A 23,028-nucleotide genomic window follows, 5' to 3' on the forward strand; every position below is an offset into this window, starting at 1 on the left:
TGTAGGCAAGAGTTGATATGGAAATCATGGGAGAAGTAACATAAGCTTTCTTGGACCACTTTGCCCAAGAGCATCACTGCTTTATCATGGCTGGTTGGACAGGAGGTCACGGCAGACTTTGGTTCCTAGCTTTTCACCTAAAGCGTCTTGTCGACCGTGATCTCTCCCTGCTATTTATTCATCAAGTGCACCAGCCTCAATCGCACGGCTTCCTACACGTCATGGACAAATCTTGCCAACTCGTGCACAAATTTAAGTCATTTTTAAGGAAAAATTGCTGCCTAGGATTTGGAGCAAATTCGTGACTAAGTTTGGGAACAATCCAACTATATCCGCAACAGTATGGAGCAAGATTAAGGAACATGAGGCCATTGTTGAAATAAAGAGTCTCCTATCTAGAAGGAAGTTCAGCCAACAAAGGACATCTTCAATGGCTACAACTTTTGTGCACCTTTTCTTTAAAATCCAGGTCTTGATTATAAGATTTCACCCAGCAAAAATCAAAATGCAGGGCTGATTTTTCAACTCTTAAAACTTTGCATCTATCTTTTTCATATCTATAGTTGAAAACTTGTGAAACAAGCTTTCCTATTCGTGACTTCAAATCTTCCAAGTCTATCTTAGTATAGAGTGTAATAAAATCAACTATTTCAAGCAAGATTGGAGTACACTTCTCTTCTACACTCCAAGAAGAGTCAATTAACTTTATGACTCATATAACTCCCACCAAATTATTCAAAATCCAACTTAAATCTACTAGAGCATCAACTTCTCTCAATAAGTTTCTCCAAAGTTCATGGACAATTGGTAAAATGGCCTTGAAGCAATAACTCAACCACTTTGAGACATCCGTTAGAGAAATCTTACAAGCCACTGCAATGAATCTAGGTTTCTTAGGATTTTTATGAAACTCCTGAAGACTTGGGTTGCAAATGAACCCAAAAGACGTACAAAAGTTTAGATGTTTCAAAATAAATTCCTTCTTAGGTATAGAGCAACTAGCATACATCTCTCCTAGTAGGGATTGCAAATAAAACTTTTTACAAGTGGGACAAAATTATTTGAGCATTTGTCTACCTAAGAATCACAATCTTTTGCTGGAATACACACAAGGATATCTCATCCTTTGAAGACAGAGAGCTACCACTATCAGAGGTGCGAGCCAAAGGAACTTCTCTTAGTTTTGAAGCAACTAGATTCAAGACTATAGATTTCCAATGTGATAAGAGACCTTGGAACCCTAAAGCAAAATTGGAGAGTCCTTTCTCTACGGGTTTTAATAGGCATGAATCCTTAGAAGAAGAAAGTCGAAATTTTGTGCCTTTTAAGAAAAGGTCCCTTTCAAAAGTAGTAGGAAGGACAAAAGTATCAACAGTAACAACATGTCCTGAAGAACTATCAATGAATGAAGCAAACTTTTCACTAGTACAACAAGGGGCTACAAAGAATGGCTGTCTTTCCATGCATTGTAAGGTTTCTACTGTTGGGGTAAAGGCACATTGCCTACCCTTAATTAAAGAATTAAAGATAGGACACCTATGACTGTCTTAAGACAGTCATAGGGTAAACCTAATCCTAATAAAAACATAAGTGAGTTTGTGGTGTGGCTCACTCATCATTTCACACCCACACTAGTGTGTCTCTCTCTCACTCTCACTCTCTTGCTCCCTTCCTCCACTCTTCCCCCCTCTCAACTGGTATCAGAGCCATCGAGCTTTCTCTCCCTCTACCTCATCCTCATCCATACCGTACGGACGTACGGACAGTTCCGTACTGCCGCACGTCGTCCGTACGACTGTACGGACCAGGGCGCAGAGCCGTACGGCGGTGCGTTTTCGCGGAGGAGGCGTGGTCGTGGGCGATTTCGTACGGCAGCTGCAAGGCGTGGTCGCAGGCGCATTTCGACGCATTTCGTACAACAGCTGCACCTTTTGCAGGTCTTTGAAGAGGGCGTGGGCGTCGCTAGCCTGCTGCAGTACAGCAGCATAGCTGCTGTGTTTTACAGCAGTTCTTACATCAGCTGTACGGACTGTCCGTACAGTCGTACGGACAGCCGTACACAGGTACGGACGACAGTCCTTCACAGCCAGGTACGGACGACAGTCCGTCTGCAGGTACACTGGGTTGGCGTCGAACCAGCAGGGTACAGAAACAGCAGGACTTGGTTGTTTTTTGCTGCAAAGTCTCAATTTTTTTTTTTTGGGGGAAGCGTGCTGCAAGAAGGACAAAAGTACAGCAGGAGTTTCTATGCATTTACTGAGTGAAATTCTCAGTTTTGGGTGATCTTATCAAAGGGCTTTTGCCTGGATGTGTTTGCAGTATATGCCTTGAGGCAGTGTGTAGCCAGGGAGCACACATTTGCTTTATATTCGCAGTGCATTTGGTGACATTTGTTGCAGGTCACATTCTTTGTACGCACTTTGAAAATCTCAGTTGAGCCACGCTTGGTCAGGGCGCATCGAGTTTACTCGGTCCCTAACTGCCCATCGTTGACAGTGCTCAAAAGATTTTCTTCTTGGTGTCTGTACGTTGTGAGTTGTGTTGTTACTGAGTACACAGGGGCAGCCTATGCATTACACATTGTCAGGTACAAGTGTCAGAGAGATTTCATATTGCATGCTACCTCAGTGTTGAGGTGTTCTCCACTTGATTCAGGTGTCAGATCAAGGGGCTTTTGCCCAAACTTTGTTTGATAGTACGTGGGATACCGACAGAGATCTTCAGATGCATTTTCTCCCCTTGGTATAAGGGTGATTGCTTGGGATTTATCCCATTTACTGTTGCAGGTTTTGTGACAGGCTGAAGAGTCATTTACTGTTTTTGGGGTGTTTGTCAAGTGGTTTCTGCAATTTGAGTCAGTGACATACCTCATCTGAGGTGGGAGAAGTGATCAGTACAGTCAGTACAGCAGTGTTTACAGCAGTCTGAGTGGTTTTGTCAGATAATTATGCACTGTTAAGCTCTTGTTGAGCAGCAGCAGCAGTCTGAAATTACTGTTTTTTATGCCTCTTTGAGCTCAGAACAGTTTGTCAGAAGGTACAGTATTTGCAGGGACATTTACTGTTTTGCTGCAGATTTTACTGACAGTAAAAACAGCACCATTGAGAGTGCTTCTGGCTCTTGAATAGAGCAGGTCTTTTCTGAGAAATCAGAATTTTTTATTCAGTTTTTTTTTACTTCCAGGGTGTCAAGTACTTTCCTCATCTGATATGGCATCAGGGGGAAGTGATTCTTCAATTCTGAACATAAAGAAACTGGAAGGAGCACAAAACTATGCATTATGGGCAGAACAGTGCTTGAATGTACTTCTGTTAAAGAAGATTGCTAAGCCCATAAGGGTGAAGGGTGTCAAGCCATCTGACATGTCAGCAGATGACTGGGAAGAGCTTGATTTGTCCGCGAGGGCAGCTATCATGCTCACTATTTCAGACACTCTTGTGTTCAATGTACAGACTGAAAAGACCTCTTATGGTCTATGGCACAGACTAGAAGAATTGTATGCCCAAAAGAGTTCAGCCAGTAAGGTTTATTGGTTGAAGAAGCTGGTTGATCTTCGCATGAAGGAAGGTACAGCTATGACCTCACATTTGAGTGAGTTCAATTCTATCTTTACACAGCTGATTGCACAGGGGTTGAACCTTGATGAGGAGTTCAAGGCTACTTTCTTGTTGTGTACCCTCCCTGAGAGTTGGGACACTTTCAAGACCACCCTGTCAAATTCAAATGTTATTCTTATGTATGCTGATGTAGAGAGCTCTCTCCTTATGGAGGAGATGAGCAGGAAGAATAATGCGGGCAGCAAGTCTTCAAATGCTTTGCAAGTACAGGATAGAGGCAGGACTCAGCAGAAGGGGAGATCTGCTAGTAAGTCCAAATCCCGCAGTCAGTCCCGTGGCAAAAAGGACATTGAATGCTTTTATTGTGGCAAGAAGGGACATGTGAAGTCTAAGTGCTTCAAGTTCATACGGGATCAGAAAGCCAAGAAGGCTGAAACAAAGGATGCAGGAAATGCAAGCAAAGGTAAAGGCAAGGCCAAGGCAGATGACTTGGATGCAGTGAATGTTGCAGCAGAGGACAGTGACAGTGACATACATGATGTTTTATGCTCTTCTGCTGTAATAGCACATGCTTTGGTTATTGATGGCCATGACATGCACACCTGGCTCTTGGATTCAGGTGCCTCTTTTCATGTTACTCCTCATAGGGAGTGGTTTACTTCCTACACAGGTACTCATGGAGTTGTTCATCTTGGGAACAACTATGCATGTCAGATTGCAGGGATTGGCAGTATACAGATAGTATTTCCTAATGGACAGTCATTTATGCTTGATGGTGTTCGCCATGTGCCGCAAATCAAGAAAAATCTGATTAGCACTGGCTTATTAGATGACAGTGGTTACCACACCACATTTGGGGATTCCAAATGGGTGATTACTAATGGCCAGACTGTAGTGGCTGAGGGTTTTAAGAGTGACACCTTGTACCCTCTTTATGTTTCCAGTGTGGGTAATCATGTTGTTGCCATAACCGAGCTGCCAAAGGTTTCATTGTGGCATAGCCGGTTGGGACACATGTCTGTTAAAGGAATGCAAGAGCTGTCACGTTTGGGTTATCTGCCGCCTCTCTCTTTTTCAGATTTGCCTACTTGTGATCATTGTATTTTTGGCAAGCATTCTGTGACTCCTCATAAGAGGAGATCTCCCCAGAATAGAGCACCACTTGATCTAGTGCACACTGATTTGTGTGAGATGCCACAGTTATCACTAGGGGGTGCAAAATATTTTATTACTTTTATTGATGATGCCACACGTAAGGTGTGGGTCTATTTCTTGAAGCATAAGGGAGATGCCCTAGATGCTTTCAAGAGGTTTGTCGCTCAGGTTGAGAATCGGACAGGTCGTAGGCTGAAATGCCTCAGATCCGATAATGGGGGTGAGTATGTGTCACATGCTTTTGTGCAGTTTTGCCAAGCTAAGGGCATCAAACAGGAACTCACAGCCCCTCATAATGCATCTCAAAATGGTGCAAGTGAGCGGATGAATCGAACTATTCAGGAGAAGGTTCGATGTATGTTGTCTTATGCTGCATTACCCCATGGCTTTTGGGCAGAAGCCGTGCAAACAGCAGTTCACATTATTAACAGGTCGCCAAACAAGGCTTTGGAGTTGAAAGTGCCAGAGGAGGTGTGGTCTGGCAAGCCACCTTCATATAAGCACTTACGTGTATTTGGCTGCGAGTGCTTTGCTCATGTACGCAAAGAACTGCGCACCAAACTGGATCCAAAGTCTATCAGATGCATCTTTATGGGTTATGGTGACGAAGGTGAAATGGGGTACAGGTTATGGGATCCCGTTAAACGGAAGATTATACGCAGCAATGATGTCATCTTTAAAGAAGATAGTGTACACAAGGAACCCGTGCAACCTGTGGAATACAGGAGGGTTATTTATGATGATGTTAAACAGCAAAGAATGCCCATTTATATGCAGCAGCAGCCTGCTGCAGATCACCCTGTTCAAGAGGGTATACAGGCTGAAAATCAGCCAGATAATTTTGCCAATAATGCACCACTGGATGTGCCAACAGATGGGGCTGTAGAACAGCCAGATATGGTGGTACAGCCACCCGTCATGCATGAAGAACAGGCTGGACAGCAGCCTAATCCGGAACATTTTGTGAGGAGGAGCACCCGTGCACAACGGCCTCCTGCCAGGTTTGTTCCAGGAGCCAATAATGTGGCTGATTTTATCATGCTGACTGATTGTGGTGAGCCTTCCAGCTTCAGAGAAGCTATGGGAAGAACAGAGAAAAAGAAGTGGGAGAAAGCCATGCAGTCAGAAATGGACTCCCTACTTCAGAATGATACATGGGACTTGGTGCAGTTACCTGCAGGCAGAAAGGTTTTGCCATGCAAGTGGGTTTACAAAGTCAAAGTGGATTCAAATGCTTTACCTCGGTATAAGGCCAGATTGGTTGCCAAGGGATTTAAGCAGGAGAAGGGCATTGACTTTGATGAAATTTTTTCACCTGTAGTCAAGATGACTACTTTGAGAGCAGTGTTGGCTCTTGTTGCTCATGATGACATGGATTTATGTCAGATGGATGTGAAGACAGCTTTTCTTCACGGAGATCTTCATGATGAGATCTATATGAGTCAGCCAGAGGGATATGCTGTTAAAGGGAAAGAGCAGCTTGTGTGTAAGCTCAAGAGGAGCTTGTATGGACTCAAGCAAGCGCCAAGGGAATGGTACAAGAAATTTGATGCCTTCATGCAGTCCCAAGGGTATCATAGGTGTGAGACCGATCATTGCTTGTACACCAAACGGGCAAAGGATGGCAGTTTGATGCTACTCATTCTATATGTGGATGACATGCTTATTGCCAGTAAATCTCAGCATGAGATTAGTGCTTTGAAGAAACAACTGCATAAGTCTTTTGACATGAAAGACTTGGGTGATGCAAATCATATTCTTGGCATGCGCATTACTCGTGACAGGTCCAAGGGACTTTTGTTTCTGTCACAGAAAGAGTACATTGACAAAGTACTGCAGCGCTTTAAAATGGAGGGGGGGAAGTCTATTAGTACCCCGTTGCCTCCACATTTAAAACTCAGCAGTAAGGACAGCCCCAGATCAGATGATGATAAGGCTGAAATGGCCAAGGTTCCGTATGCATCTGGAGTTGGATCTTTGATGTATGCCATGGTTGCCACTCGTCCGGATATTGCTTTTGCGGTGGGAGTCATCAGCAGGTATATGGCAAATCCAGGCAAGCGGCATTGGGAAGCAGTGAAAGGTGTCTTGAGGTATCTCAAGGGTACCAAAGACTTGTGCATATGCTATGGTAGGCAAGATGCATTGGTGCATGGTTTTACAGATTCAGACTATGCAGGGAATGCAGATAACCGGAAGTCTACTACCGGTTATATTTTCACATTTGCAGGAGGTGCTATATCATGGGTGTCTCGGTTGCAGAAATGCGTTGCACTGTCAACCACAGAAGCTGAATATGTTGCAGCCACTGAGGCCTGCAAGGAAGCAATATGGCTTACTCGGCTGGTGGGAGATTTGGGCATTATAGGAGATATGCCAGTTTTGCATTGTGATAGTCAGAGTGCTATCATGTTGGCAAAGAATCCGGTCTTTCATCAGAAGACCAAGCACATAGAAGTGAAATATCATTTCATCAGGGAGGTACTGGAAGACAAGCGACTTGAGCTTGTGAAAGTGCATACTGATGATAATCCTGCAGATTTGCTCACTAAGAGCTTGCCTACAGAGCGGTTTGCACATTGCCGCCACATCATGGGATTAGGATGAGACCATTCTTACTTTATGGTCTTGTATACAGTAACTGTATATTGCTGTATTTTTATTCTTTTCTCCCCTTTAGGCACATTGGCCTTTAGGTGGGAGGTTGTTGGGGTAAAGGCACATTGCCTACCCTTAATTAAAGAATTAAAGATAGGACACCTATGACTGTCTTAAGACAGTCATAGGGTAAACCTAATCCTAATAAAAACATAAGTGAGTTTGTGGTGTGGCTCACTCATCATTTCACACCCACACTAGTGTGTCTCTCTCTCACTCTCACTCTCTTGCTCCCTTCCTCCACTCTTCCCCCCTCTCATCTACCAATGTCTGCATAATTGAAGGCCTTTTGTCATAAAGTTTTCAAGCAATCACAGGATGCTTCCAAACTCCTCTAACCCAATGAGGAAGAGTACTCATAACTTCAGGCGACTTCAATATGGATGGGCACAAATGGTGAGAGAGTATTCCACTCTTTGGACACAAGTAGTGAGAGAGTATTCTAGGCACCTTGCCTCTTACAACGGTATGGACAAAGACATGAAAAATACTTCGAAACATACTTGTAATTGCATGGTCTCCTGTAGTTGGAGGGTGAATCCAAGGAGGTAGTTACATGGTCTCCCATAGTTGGAGAGAAACTCCGAGGAGACAATTTAGTGGAGGGTGACTCCAAGGAGGTAGTTACAACTTACATGGTCTCCCGTAGTTGGAGAGAAACTCCGAGGAGACAATTTAGTGGTAGAGGCAACTTGTTGGAATGGTCACCTCCCCATCTGTAAGCCCCCAAATGAGGAGAGCGCGGGGGGGGGGAGACCTAGGGCAGAAGATGCCCAGAGAAGAGAAAGGGAGGGGGACTGCCACATGGGCAGCACCTCACACAAAGCAAGAAGGGTACCTGGCAAGTCGTGGAGCTCCTGATGTACAGGGCAGACACATGGACATCAGGGACCTGCAGCAGCCTGATTGCACAGGGATTTCCAGCAAGGACAGACGGCACAGCAGTACGGAAGGGTACGGTATGCATACGTGGCTGTACGGGGCTGGTGAAGGCCTGGCAGGAGGCAAGGATGCTGCAGCAGGAAGGCGCCTGCGTGAAGAAAGATGGCAGGGTCTATGGGCAGGTATACAGCCTGCAGCAGGGTCTCCAGCAGCAGAAAAGGGGAGCCTAGCAGCAGCCCAAAAGGGCCTGGCTAGGGCCCTTATATAGGGGCTGGTTGGGCTGAGCCAACCAGGTCGGTTGGGCCAGCCAACCTGGTCTGGCCAGTCGGCCCAGATTGGGACAGACTGGTCGGGTTTTTGACAGGCCCCTAGGCCTATAAAAGGAGGGGCTTCATGCCCCATTAAATATCCAACATCCAGCAGAAAGTGGAGCAGACAGGAGCAGCCTGAAGGCATTCCCTTTGGCCTCATCTTGGAGGTAAAGGAGAGTTGAAGGAGTGCTGCAGACTGAGTTCCCTAAGGGCTGGGACCTTGGCTGTCTTCTAGGGCAGCAAGGTGTTGTGATCATGATACCTTCTGGAGCAGCCATTCACAAGCAGGTTGGAGCAGTGGAACAGGGACCTGTGTGCTGCAGACAAAGCTTGGCAGGGGCTGCCCACCTAGGCTGATTCACAGGCAGTAAGGTGGAGAAGAACACACTGGACGGAAAGTCTACAGACGCTCGAGGTGGAGCACGCGGACTCCAGTCTAGAGATAGCCAGCAGATAGGAGAAGGACCTTGTGGTTAGATCAGAGGACCACACCATAGGTGGGACTCTAGATCTATCTCTCTTGTATTGTGTCCATAGTTTTGGACGGAAATATATAAGTTTTGGTGTCTTCTATATCTGGCTGGTTCATTGTCTATTGATGAGTCTGCACACCTATTGAATCCACATAAGTTAAGAAGTTTGTGATTCCACATCCCACACGCACACTGTGTGAGCTCCTGGGCATTACTATAAGTCTTCCGCTGCGTGTACCCTCTGTTGGGTATTTTCTAACACAACTTGTGTCTGGCCTTAGTTCTTGGGACTAAGGGAGATGATGTGGGGGACAAAGAGGAGGAAGCATATGTTAATAAGCACAAAAGGTTCGTAAGTGGAGATGCATCTCGGATTTTGTATGCCATAATCCATTTTGCAATGTATGATTAATCTATCATCATGATTCTATCTATTCTCTACACTCCTTTTTTCTAAACCTCTAGATTATTTGTAACGTTGTTAGAAGATTTGTAAACGTTGTCTTGACCTCTTCTAAGTCCTGAGTGTTCAGCATTATAATCAATTTGTCAATTCATGAACATTGAAATTTTCAAATTTTGGAATTTGGTGTTTGAATAGATTGAATGTAAGTTACAATAGTTACTTTTATAAATGTGAAATTCTATAATCATATCTCTCTGTTTGTAATGGTGTATATGAGTATGATGACGTGACATTACATTCATGTTCCCGTTCCCATGAGAGGTCGGTGTTCCACTCAACATTCCCATTTCGGGTAACTATTAGCTCATGCATATGCAAGTGATAACCTTGAGATTGACTATGACACTTCACATGTGTGTGACAACTTGCTACATCACAATGCATGAGTATGTGCACCAATTTACATAGCAATGTATTAGTCTGTGTGAGAGTGTGTCACAATTCTTACTACACTATCTTTTGAGTTGACCTTAGGTCAATTTGCAATTCATAGATTTTGATATGCAATGTTTGTGTGTGAGTGGAACCAATCATGATACTAGCAATCTCTCGGCTATGAGCTTGTCCACTTGAGACCTCTGACCCTTTCAAGCATCTAAACCCATCATCAAGATAACATGCTCAAAACTTTTCTGAGACAACACAACCATCCCTCAAACATTCATGTCACATGTTGGCCCATGCTAAATGAAGATCCATCGAACAAGGAACCCCAATTCGCTATTCCAACACCCTCGGATGTCACCAATCTGTTCAATTCCATTGTAGGTAATATATTTGGATTTAAAGCCCCACACATGTGTACGTGATCCATGTGAATCTACCAACCGTTGCAAAGATGACATGGCTAAAAAGAGCTCAAGGAACTGAGCATCTTTCTCTTTGCAGCAGCATCATCCGATAACTCCTTCAAAAGTTGCATATCCCAGCTGCCAAAGCATGAGTCTATCCATGAGAGTCTGTGAGCCATAGCGCTTATCACCACATCTTTTGAGTTCTCAAATCACCCCAAGGATGATTTGAAATTCACAAATGCTCATTAGAACACGTTCCTCCATAGGAAAAATGTTTTAAGTGGCTCACAAATGTGGGCGAGTGTGTGAGCCAAAGTGCTCGTTAGAACATCTTTTTTTTTTCAAGAACATCTTTTGAGTTTTGAAATTCATCTTCGTTCAATTTCCAATTCATGTGTGTTTCTGTGTAGACATGTGCATGCAAAATTCCTATCACAGGTGCTCTTAAAAGCTTGGCATCAATGAAGACTTTGCATCAAAAGCGGTCTCAAAAGCTCAAGCCCCTATAACAATATAGAAGGCTTTGTTTTCTTCATCATTGAGTGGTGTAATCTTTCTTATTTCTATGGAAATCCTTAAGTATGCCCTAAAACCACCCAAAGTGTTTGCAAGGGAAAGGGTGGATACTTGGCCTGGTTATATCTAGGAGATTCATACATGTCCATCGTGCATTTTGCAAGAACATATTTAATGACTGAAATCAAGTCACAACTGTGCGCTCCATTCATTAATATGAGTCAACCTCATGACATAATAATTAGTTCTTATATAAGATTTATATACATATTGCATATTTTCAGAGCTGCACCCCAACATGTTCCAACTGCTCAGTTTGTTAAGAAAGAGCTTCCACTCCATAGCATTCTAGGAGTAGTGGGAACTCCCTAGCAACCATGCAGTGAGGCCTCCTTAAAACAAAATAAACCCCATGTATTTCTTCATCTTCATGAACATAAAGTGCATGCATGAAGTAAGATAATTAGAGTCATTTCCCTTTATAATGCATTGATGCAAATCAACAAGATTAAAAAGAAAAGGATTGCAAGAGAAAGTAAGAAAATTCAATTGGAATTGCCGTGTACAGGAAGTTCAACTCACAGAGAATTCTTCATATGTCTGCCATCTTGGACATACTTCACCAAATCCAGGTTCAATTTCTCCCCTGAAAAGTTGCATTCTGAAGGGAAAGCAAACAAGTTGTATACAGGTCCTGTTGCAGGAGCCCAACACATTAATGTCAGGTACTTTTCTGTCTCTTTAAGAATATTCACATGTCTCTCGAAAACCATTGAAAAAATAGTTAACAACAGGAGGTATCTACTAAATCTTGAAAAAAAGTCCGCAAGACCCTCTTTTCATTGCATCACATGCTGTTGATATCTATACAGACAGTGTGACCTCTCCTTATAAACATACCAGGATATGAATAAATGGCTGAAACTATTAAAATGGAGTGATATCTTGACAAAGAGCTTCAAGTCATTCCAAACATAAAAAAACAAGATGTTGCACTCTCCAGTTGCAAGCTTCAAACTGTCAACTTCAACTGCTATGACATTCATAGTCCATGCCATATTGTAGAGTCATAAGAATAGCAAATTCAACATAGTTTAAAACACACAGTCATACCTTCCCTTTCCTCAACCTCCAGATCTTTCAAAATGCGCCTTTGGAAAGGCCTTAGCTTGATATTCCCAAGCTTATCAGAGCGTTCTATGTCTACTGCGTGGACCGTAGCACCCACATCTAGGGCGTACCTAAAATAGATACAGTTTGAATATTATTTTTTAAATTCTTACAGTAACAAAAATTGAGCAATGAAAGACATTCTATGAACATGTAGCAACTTGACAAAGGGAAAAGGAACAAAATTATACTCTCGGATTCCAAGCACACTATTATGATTTTCCATCGTATACAAGTACTTGCTCCTGCTGGTCCACGGAAAGCTCTCACCAACAAGCTTTAGTGCTGCTGTTGCTCCTGAGGTAAACACACAACTATACTCCCCTGAAGGTGCATTAAAGAACTTTAGCACCTGTGAAACCCAAAGCCATCCATATTAACTCAGATTCCATATACCAAGTGGATACTGAAACTAACTCAGACATCAAATATTTGCAAACCTAAGGAGACACACATCAGATGCAATATAAAGAGGACATGGACCTAATGAAAAGTTATTATCCTTGAAATGAGCAATGGACTTAAAACAGAGGTACAGCTTCTCCTTGTTCACTCCTTGATGTATAGCCAAATAAATGGCTTAATTCTCAGTATGTCATGGCAAATGTCCTATTTGAATAGGACCACAAAGAGTTCAGCCTAAGATGATCTGTATAAATATTGAATTGGGACATACATTTCTACAAGTACTATGAGTCACGTTCACATAACTCTTAACCCCAAAATAGGAGTAGGTTGCTGTGTAGATGAGGGTGACACAATCTCAGAATGGCCTTTGAGCAAACCGATGGAGGGTCCAGGGTAGCCGATTGCCTTCATCCCCATATCACAGAATTTTAGCATACCCTAGAGCATCTCTGGCCTTCACTGTTTCTTCTTGAAATCTTCTCACACCACCTACCCCCTCCCCCAAGAGACACAACCTAGGTGATGCCTATCCTAGGTGATGCCTATCCTTCACTGTTTCTTCTTGAAATCTTCTCACACCACCTACCCCCTCCCCCAAGAGACATACTTCCACCACAACCTAGGTGATGCCTATCCTTTACACACTCCCATCGGACATCCTTAGTCCATCATGAGGCTGGCTATGTGCCATGATGTAAAAAGGAGAAGTCCTCCTCCTCCCTCAAAGCCACCTATATTACCAAGCTCCACCTACAGCCTTCTTACACAAGCCTGCATGCATCCACTCTTTACCAGCCTAGCCAGCCCTCCCCACCCTCTCACTCATAGCCAAAACCACATCTGAATCCTCTCTTACGTAAGCAATACCATCCCAAAAGCTTCATAAAGGAAGGACCAGAGACAAAGAGACCCAGCAGAGAACCTACCACATGGATGAAAGACTCTTGTTCCCATTATGAGCCGGCTCTTTAATGAAGCTATCTATTTTAGTCTCCCATGATCTTGAGCCATGCACACCACAATATCCATTCACAATGGATTCAAACACTACCAAACAATCATGATTAGCCTAAGGTGGCCCTAGCATATTGTCAACAATTGGTGCTTCTCCCAAGAAATCAAGAGGAATCTTTATTAGATTGACTTCGGTCAAAGAAAGGTGACTTTGGTTAACTAGAATAAGTTTTTACTTTGCTTTGCATTGGTATGAAGAGAACTGTGGGGACACCAACAAGGGACTAGGATTAGTCCAAGAACTAGAACACGTGCATTTGACTAACCTCTAATGGGTTAAAGTGTTGGATAATGTTTATTGAATGTGTAGGACCAAGAGGCGTGCCAAAAGGCCCAAAATTCAAGGGGCAAGTGCCAAAAAGCAGGTCCCACAAGAGTAAAAGCCCAAGAATCAGTGGCGCCCCACTTTCTGGTGGGCCCACGAGGACCAAAAGCCCATAAAAGGCGCCCCACTTGGAGGAAATCCCTTTCCTAGGGAGAAAAGCAATAAAAGCCAGCAAAAGTAGCATATTTCAGGCTAGAAAAGTAGGACTAGCTTTGGAAAAGCACAAGCTAGGCCTAGATTATTTAAAAAGAGCCCTTGAACTAAGTTGTATTGAGAATCGTACTCAGCCTCATGCTCTCTCTACGAGCCAGTTGTACAAAGCTATCCTATTGCAATAAAGTCCATTGGGGGTGGGGGGGGTGTCCAGCCCTTATTTCTAGGCCCTAGTACTGTGTCTTCTCTCTCTCCTCCATCACCCACAGCCTTCCCTCATTGCGAATTGTGTTCTAGCTTCATCGTTGAGTTCTACCACTGCTGTTGAGAAATTCCAGCTTCCAAGCGGAGATTATGCTGAAGTGCGAACTAACTCCCAATGCTGTAAATTGATTCTTCTTGTTACAATTTGAATTCTACAAACTAGAAGAGCTGCGGATTGTTTTCTACAATCGAGCTGGGGGTCCAGTTAAGGTTTCAGTAGTATCAGAGCCAGGTTTGTTGGTGACAACGGTCCAAAGACCAAGAAGACAGCAGCGATTTTTGAAGAGGAGAGTTTCAACGCCAACATCCTAGTCACCTGCTCCAGCCAACCAGTTCACCATATAATTGTGAACAAAGCAATTTGCGATTTGGCCTTTGTGGAAGATTCGATCTGTCCATATACTATTTTCATCTTTTCTTGGTCCTAAATGACTATTGGTTGCATCATACAACCAAAAGCCACTCCCACCCTTACTTCATCGCGCATCAAGATGGCTCCTATCTTCACCCGTAAGCATTTACCTCCTTGAGAGGAGTTGGGCTTTGCAATTAGTGGTTTTGGCTTAGTCAAGCTTGATCCAATTTGGGCTTGAACTTTCATCTCACACATCATGGTTTCAGAGCATGGCAGTTCAGCCACTAGACAGCCGAGTCAGAGGCGTCCTATGATACCTAACGATGACCTTGATGAAGATTTTATAAAGACCAAAATCCAAGAATTAGAAGTTTTGAAGAAGATCCCACGATCTCAGCATCTTTCGAGGGTCCACACTTGTCTAAACCTATGATTGTTCCTAAGGAAGGAAGCCTATGCCATTCCCCTAGTCCAGTATCTTCCTCGCACCGGCACAGTTCAAGAGAAAGGAGCTCAACGTCCTATAGAAAACGGAGTCAAAAGCATGGCCGAAAATCCCCAAGTTCTAGCTCGCCCTCGACCAATCGCTCCTCTTCTTCTTCTTCTTCCCGCCATGGACGAAAAAAAAGGAGATCCAGATCCAGAAGCAAAGACTTCAAAGAATGTGGTAAGTCCATTAGGTTCTGGCAGGACGAAAAAGAAGGAGATCCAGATCCAGAAGCAAAGACCTCAAAGAATGTGGTAAGTCCATTAGGTTTGCCACTTTTGATGGAAAGTATGGACCTAGTGAAAAGGTTTGCGATTTATCCGCCAGTTCGATATATCTTTCAAAACAAGGCGCTACCGGGAGAAGTCAAAGTTGAAGATTGTATGTCTACATCTTACATGCAGCGCTAGTGCATGGTGGGGAGCTCTTTTGGTTGCAGATGAAGCAACAAAGAAGTGGAAAGATTTTAAAAAATAGTTCTATGAGCAGTTCTTGCCTAAGAATTTCTATGATGATGTCCACACACCTTGGGAAAGCATGAGTATGGCAACTTCAGATCCTATCAAGGCTTATAATCAGAAGTTTTGGACGGCTGATCTTCAAATCACTCCCTTCAAAGATGTCTCAGAAAAGACTAAGCTTCGAAAGTATAGGGCTGGCTTACATCCTAGTATCCATGCTCAAGTAAGTATTGGACCCAAGACAAAACTTCGAGACTTGATGCATTCAACCTCATTGGTTCGAGCATATAGAGGAAGATTTGCTGCAGATAGTACAAGTGTCAAAAGGCAAGGATGGGGACTCCATCAGAAGCACAAAGCCAGAAGAAATTTCAGCCTCAGAAGCCGAGGGGTTCAATAAAGGCCTTCAAAGAAAAATCAAAGTTCACTCTAGAACAGCTCAAGACCTTGAAAGAAGGTAAGTGCTTCCATTGTGGAAAGAAGGGCATATGGTTGCCTAGTGCCCCGAAAGCCTCCGGGTTTGAGGGAGCAAAAAATGCATAAAGAACCGCCAAAGATTGGCAGGAGGAGTTCTAGGTCCAGGAAGAGTGGCCGGTCCCGAGGCCAGAGAGCTTTGGGCAAAGTAAGAGACCCAAATGTGCTAATTTTGTTCGATCTGAGTGCAGCAGGTAACTTCATCTCGCATGATCTTGCCTTACAGTTAGGGTTCAAGACGGAAGAACTCGGACAATCTCTTGATGCCCAACAGATCTTTCAGGGAGAATCAGTACCAGTAACTCCACTCATTGGCAAGCTCAAAATTCATGTGCAGGATTATGTGAATCAAGAAGATTTCTTTGTTTCACCTTTGGACCAATTCGATGTAGTTTTAAGAATGCCTTGGCTCCACAGAAAAGGAGGATATTGGATTGTTGCCAAAGGGAGAGAAGAGACCATTCTAGTTGTATCAAGTGTATCTATTGGAAAAACAATAAAATAAAAAGTTCTATTTTTGCTTATATGATTTTTGTTAGAGAATGAATTAGATTCTCAGGATAGAGAGAGATTTCAGTTTCTAGATACTTTCAAAGATTGTTTTTCAGATTCTGTGCCAAGGGAGCTACCTCCAGAGCGGCCCGAAGATCACACCATTGAGCTCATTCCAGGAAGTCAGTCCCCAAATCATTGATGGGTTTTTTTGTGAGGCCGATAAATCTTTTGTAAAGGATGAAAATGTCTTGTAAATCACGTATAGGAGCACCTATGTATGGGTAGTGCTAGCACTGATAGGCACACATGTAAGACACAGCATAGATAAGGCAGGATATGATAGCTGGTGAGTAGCAACAGTGATCTCTTTCATTTTTTGTGATTTTGTTTTGTATGGACTATGATTTCATAAATAAAACATTTTCTTGTATAAGAGCCCTGATTGCAGGAAATGATACGTGAACTTTGTTGCCATTTTGATGACTGGATGACCACTGAAGCTCGGATGCGGATCTTGGGATGTTGGCTTTGGCATATGGAGTGGATGGTGAAGTGAGCGTAAACCACCAAGGCAAATGTGCTCTTAAGGGGATTCTAGTGGTAAAAGGAGGATGAAATGGCACAAGAAGATGTGTTCACAAGACAACTAAAAGGAGGCAGGTGCTTTACTATAAAGCCACGGTAAAGAATGGCGTGGAGCAAGACCGGTTGCAAGCTCTACAAGAAGGAGATAGCCATCTTTTTCATTAGAAGAGAGGATTGCATGGATGGTGGAAAGGAGGGGTAAAAACTTATGCCTTACATATGTTAAAGGCCATGGCCTTATGTCTTACATATGGTAAAGGCCATTCATCTAAATTGTCTAGACCCTTTAATGTGACCTTAGGACCTTTTTTTTGTACCTTGGGTGATACTTCTTAAACCGGACCTTCGGACCTTTGAACAGTTGTCCATTTAGGCCTTTTTCGACCTCTTTATACCTTAAGTACCTTATGGTCTTTTGGTTGTTTTGCCTTATTAAAAGGCGTTTTTCGTTCGGTTGTAGACAAAACATGAGATCTTGTGGAAAATCAGAATTTCAAAAAGAAAAGGCATTACCAAGTTTGATGAAAAAGTTTTTTAGGATAAAAAAGCATATGCCTATATTTTTCTAATAGCATTAGCTTTTTTATGTAGCTATATCTTTTTAATGGGATAAGTAATTTTGTGCTTGTGTGGGGATATTTTATGTGTGTGAGGATTAAGGAATTTTCCTAATCCTTTTATTTTTTCATGGTCAAATCTTTTGCTCTATATTTCAGACATCGATAACAAGTCTAGTAATGCTATGACACATGTCTTCCCTTCTGGTTTAAGTTATCCTAACTTAAGCCTGTTAGATGGTGGCAGGTATCAGCGTTGCTAGTTGAACTGTAGTACAAAGGTTCTGTCATGGAAATTTTCTACTCTTTTTAGGATTCAACCATATTTTTGTCTCTAGTAATACCTTCTCTCATATAATATTAGATGTAGAAATGTTGTTCATATATTATTGGACCTTCTTGAGGAGAATCACAAGAAACAGGATGCATCACTTTGAAAGTATGTATAACATATCTATTATCATCATTAGGAATATGGCGGGAAGTACTGCTGGCTCACACACTTGATTTGGATTACGACAATAAGGAGAAACATTCCATGGAAAAGTATTAATAGCCCAAACATGATGGATGTAATAGCACAGACACAAGGGACGTATTAGACTACTTAAAGAACTTTACATGTGGTAGCATGTCAATCGCAATGTATATGCAAAAACTCATCCTCTAAAAAGGCAACACACAGTGCAGTTTCAATCTCATGATAGACATAAGGTTGAAAACCATAAACTCCAGCACGCATAGCAGGGACTAGCTACTATGACATCCACACTGACGCCATCAACACCCAATAGTGGGTGTAGACCATAGTATAAACATATGCTCTCATATTTGCAAATCCACACACCCACACATACTTGAGCATGCATTTATACAAATCCACATACTTGAGCACCAATTTATGCAAAGGTTTTTGTACTGAGTTTTTGTCGGCACTTTGGAGGTTAAGGACAAACTCGGCCATGACAAAGGCTAGCACTAAAGAAGAAGATTAATCAAAAAGTAGTCCACACTCTCTTCATTCAAGCTACAACTGCTTGTGAAGACTATATGATTTCATTTTAGTCTCTCCCAAACAAGCATCTAAGCAAAACAATGCTTAGACAATCTAGCCGATAGGGCAACGCACCACTTAAGATAGATAGAATTTATCGCAATATTAGCAAGCTGCAAAATGGACAAAAATTTCACAAGGTGAAAGTATGGTCCTCTCATCCCCCCAGTCCTCTTGCTTGGAATTGCCAGATCATGAACTATCAAAGAGCATACCATGAGTGGCAATGGTGTTCTTCCATTGATCACTCAACACTTTATCTTACTACATATCCCTACCGGTAATTCATCGCTTTCTGCCCTGAGTCACTAAGTTGCATGTCCGCTAATACGGCAGAAGCATATATCTAGACGATTCCATGAACATGCCCAAACTCATCCTCTAGAAACACAACAGAGTGTGCAGGTTCAATCTCATGATAGTCACTCATAAGGTTGAAAACCATAAACTCCATCACACATAGTAGGGACTAGCTACTATGACATCCCCACTGACATCATCAGCGCCCAACAGTGGGTGTAGACCATGGTATAAACATATGCTCTCGCATATACAAACCCCAACCACACATACTTGTGCATCCATTTATAAGGGTAGACTCAAAGGCTAATCAAAATGTAGTGAACATTCCCTTCATTCAAGTTACAACAGCTTGTGAAGACTATACGATTTCATTTTAGTGTCTCCCTAACGAGCATCCAAGCAAAAAAAATGCTTAGACAAATTCAGCTCTGATAAGGCAACGCACAACTTATGACAGAAAGAATTTATCACAATATCAGCAAGCCACAACATGGATGAAAACTTCACAAGGTGAAATTTGCATGTCCGCTATTGCGGCGGAAGCATATATCTAGATGAAAACAGGAACATGCCCAAACTCATCCTCTAAAAAACAACACATAGTACAGTTTAAATCTCATGATAGTCACTCATAAGGTTGAAAACCATAAACTCCATTGCAATGCCCAAACCTGTCAGAGAGTTAGATTTAGAAGAAACAGAGCACCTAAGAGAACCCTTGGTCTATGAAGGTCCGACAAAGGCCAGAACATGAAGATGTTGAGGAGGGAAAGCTAGTATTTTTCAATGATTAGTCAGCCGAAGGTGAAGAGAAAGAATGTAAGAATCTGCTAATTGTATATTGAGATTGCTTAGCATGGTCCTACAAGGAATGAAAGGACTATCCCTTGAAGTAGCAGTGCATATATCCCAATCAAAGAAATGCAAAAACTGGAATGATTGAGGCGTAAGAACTATTCGAAAGTATGACTTTTGATCTATGAAGAACTGAAAAAGCTACTAAAATGCCCTATGCCCCTTGCACAATTCACAAGGCTGCTTTGGAGTTAGCAAATTGTCCTTCTCTATGCTCAATAAGAAAACAATGAAAGGATTTAAAACCCTTTTTTGCCATTCTTGCACATAAGGGTTTCAAATCTCCAATCAAAGGATCCTTTATCACTCGGAGCACTTGCATGTTCTCATGTTTTCTCATCAAGGAAACGTTCTTAATCCCACAAAGAGTAGCTGACTTTTCAACTACTCTTCTCCGGCTTGAGGTAGCATTTCTCGCAATTGCGTCAGGACAGACTCCTGCAGTACAGAAAAACTGCTAATGAATACTTTGGACTCCAGGTGGTCACCTGGTTTGGAGGATTTGGTGTACGCAACAAACACCTTACATCCGATTCAGGACAGACAAGGTGGCATGGGGTTGTCCACAAATGAGATAAACGAAGTGGTTAAGTTACCCAATGAGTCCCATTCCCAATGATGAGATCAGAGTATCGGACGTTGATTGGCAGTCTCATCCATCAACGGCGTTACGCTAAATCAGTTCTTGGCTGGCTGCCATGCGTGTGGTTACGTAAAAGAGCTACTTAAGACCGTCCATAATCAAGGTGACACTCTAGCCCTATTTCGATAAGCCACGCACGGACAGGGACTAATTCTTTTATACACTGCTGAGATTAAGGAACAAGAATAAGCATGTACCTCTTCCCGAGTACAGGTGACTATATTTGATGAATCGGTGCTGGAGCCACTTTGACTATCTTTCATGTCATCAAGGATAACATACCACGAAAGATAAAGCTCATATTGATAAATCTGGCCATTAACTCAATGGCTTTCCACAGACCAAAATAGCTATCTCAATAGCGCACATACATTAGATAATTTCAAGGACTGTAAGCCATGATAGCCAGCGCAACTGCCAACAACGGAGGTGCTGAGTGGAGAAATAAATTTTCCGAATGAAACGCTGGATAGCAGCTACCGTAACGTCTCATAGCGGATACAAAACACAAACGGCAGGATACGTGGATTTCCATATAGAGTTCCGGAGAGATGTTCCAGGCTAGCGTGAATCTGTGAACTTGCGTAAAGAGTCGCTCCCGCGTGATCCAGATAAACCGCATCTGTACACAAAAAAGAGTATGATGCGCAGGAGTTTTTAGAGGAAAGAAACACCAATAGTCTCTACACAAAGGATGCAGACAAGTCATAATAAGTGTACGTGTTGCCTGAGTGCGTGGTGTGTCGCAAGGGTGCGAAATCCAAAGTGGCAAAATCCACGTACCATGAAGTCGGGCGAATTCCTGAGCTCGAAGATGATCGATTCCAATGGGACCGAGAGGGTAACCGTACTGCGGGGCAAATTCGGAAAGGAACTGGAGCTTAAGAGGGGAGGGGGGAGGAGAAGGGGAGGAGGGAAGGAAAGGAGAGGGGAGGCGGAGGAGGGCAAGAAATTTGGAGATGGAGAAGATGCGGAAGAAGGAGGTGAAGGCAACAAGGATATGCCGGAGGCGAGAGAAGACGGAAGCCATGGCTTTAAGGCCTTCCAACAACGACGGAGACAATACAGCTTCCTCTTTTATAGGAACGTAACCACGTCAACCTCCACGTCCGCACAGTACGACCCGTCAGCAATCCAAAAGTTCACACCCGGCCGCCTCCACGTCCGCACAGCCCCATTCGTCCGTCCGGACAGCCGCCACGTCCCCACTCCAGCCTATGACATGGTGGAAGTTTTGTGGGAACTGGAAACTTTAATGCCACCATGGCATTTGGTCCCCCGACCGTTTTAAACGTTGAAGTGATATCTACGCTAACATTTCTATGATGGGGAATTGACCATGTCATAAGGGCTTACGGCTGGGTTCACACCAAGCCACCGGCTTGGTGGTGAAGTAAATCACCTCTCACTCCGTTGTTGTGACAAAGGTTCGACCCCCAACAACTCCACTTCGCGACCTTTTTCAGGGCCGCCCAAACGCCTTGGGTGGTCTCCTCCAACCGAACAGCTTTTTGCGCCCACCCAATCCGAGCCCCCTTCATCCATTGGTCCACGTGGGCGGTCGAACCTCCATTCTTTTCTTGCTATGCATCCGGGTGACGCACCCTAAAGTTGGATCAAGTGGAGAAGCTTCCCTACGCTGATTGGACAAGTGGCACCATAAGAGCCACTTATAAAAAGCATTGTCCATATTATTATTTTCTTTCAAAGTGTTATGAAAACTAGGCCATTGCAATAACGATCTGTTGGATGGGCTAGTGGTTAGAACACCAGTGAATGGGTGAGAGATCAAATACTTAAAACAGTTTGCTATAATGATCAACGGGACATTGATCGGGATAAACACCTTTGTCATCGCTTTGTCTTGAGAAGAGAGAGAGAGAGTCTTCTATGACAAGAACTCAAATGCACTCAAATCAATGCTACAAACCACCTTCGGCATTGCTAACAGGGTCATATATACTACTATAGCCCCTAGGAAGAGGAAGTCGAAGCAATGTAAGGGAGTCAATGTGAGGAAGTCTAAGCAATGCAAGGGAGTCAATGTGAGGGGGGAAGGTAAAGTCAATAAACGGGAAACGGCTCAAGGTAAAAGGGTGGGAGTGATAATGTGAAAGTAAAGGGTGGCGGGGGGGCGGAGGGGGGCAATATTTATACTTACTTATTTTGAAGAATCAACGTGCTCTTCAAAGGCTACGCCACGTGCCCCTCAAAGGGGAGTCCTCTTCTATAGGCAAGGGTGGCTCGGGGGAGGCTCGCAAAGGTGGTTCAGTGCAGCGTCGCGGAGCTTCGGGGAGCTTCAAGACAGAGGGAGTGAATCGAGAGGCTTGGGATGGAGCAGGGTGGACAATAGCCGTTGGATCAGAGGAGGTTTGGCATACGGAGCTCCCGAGATTGCCACGTGGTGCACCCAAGGGTCCTGACATGGCAGCACGATACAGTGAGAGACTACCAGTGCCGCCAACAACAAGAGAGAGACACCAAAGCGCATGCATCCCGATGACTGTTGACGTGTGTTGGGAGTCCACAGGGTCGCCACGTGGCCGAGGAAGACGGTGTCATAGGGGTGGGCGTTGGGCAGCACGTGCGAGCAAGTTTTGAAATCAAACATGA

At 43.4% G+C, this 23,028-nt stretch overlaps 1 protein-coding gene across 2 annotated transcripts in view; it reads right to left on the reverse strand.

Annotated features, from left to right (window-relative positions):
• ABA3 (molybdenum cofactor sulfurase (LOS5) (ABA3)) overlaps positions 1-21,448 on the reverse strand; it is a 149,245-nt gene extending 127,797 nt beyond the window's left edge. For both annotated transcript variants that reach the window (XM_087378963.1, XM_087378962.1), the window contains exons 1-6: positions 21,199-21,448; positions 20,939-21,037; positions 20,613-20,671; positions 12,174-12,334; positions 11,926-12,053; positions 11,395-11,506 (exon numbers count right to left, since the gene is read on the reverse strand). In XM_087378963.1, coding sequence (XP_087235089.1) covers positions 11,395-11,506; positions 11,926-12,053; positions 12,174-12,334; positions 20,613-20,671; positions 20,939-21,037; positions 21,199-21,445 — 806 coding nt within the window. In that variant the 5' untranslated portion in view covers positions 21,446-21,448. The remainder of the gene's footprint in view (positions 1-11,394; positions 11,507-11,925; positions 12,054-12,173; positions 12,335-20,612; positions 20,672-20,938; positions 21,038-21,198) is intronic.
• Between the last annotated feature and the right edge of the window lie 1,580 nt (positions 21,449-23,028).

Source organism: Dipteris shenzhenensis, chromosome 9, assembly GCF_047967505.1.
Source record: "Dipteris shenzhenensis isolate YYH24624 ecotype China chromosome 9, Dip_SZ_1.0, whole genome shotgun sequence".
Taxonomy (NCBI): domain Eukaryota; kingdom Viridiplantae; phylum Streptophyta; class Polypodiopsida; order Gleicheniales; family Dipteridaceae; genus Dipteris; species Dipteris shenzhenensis.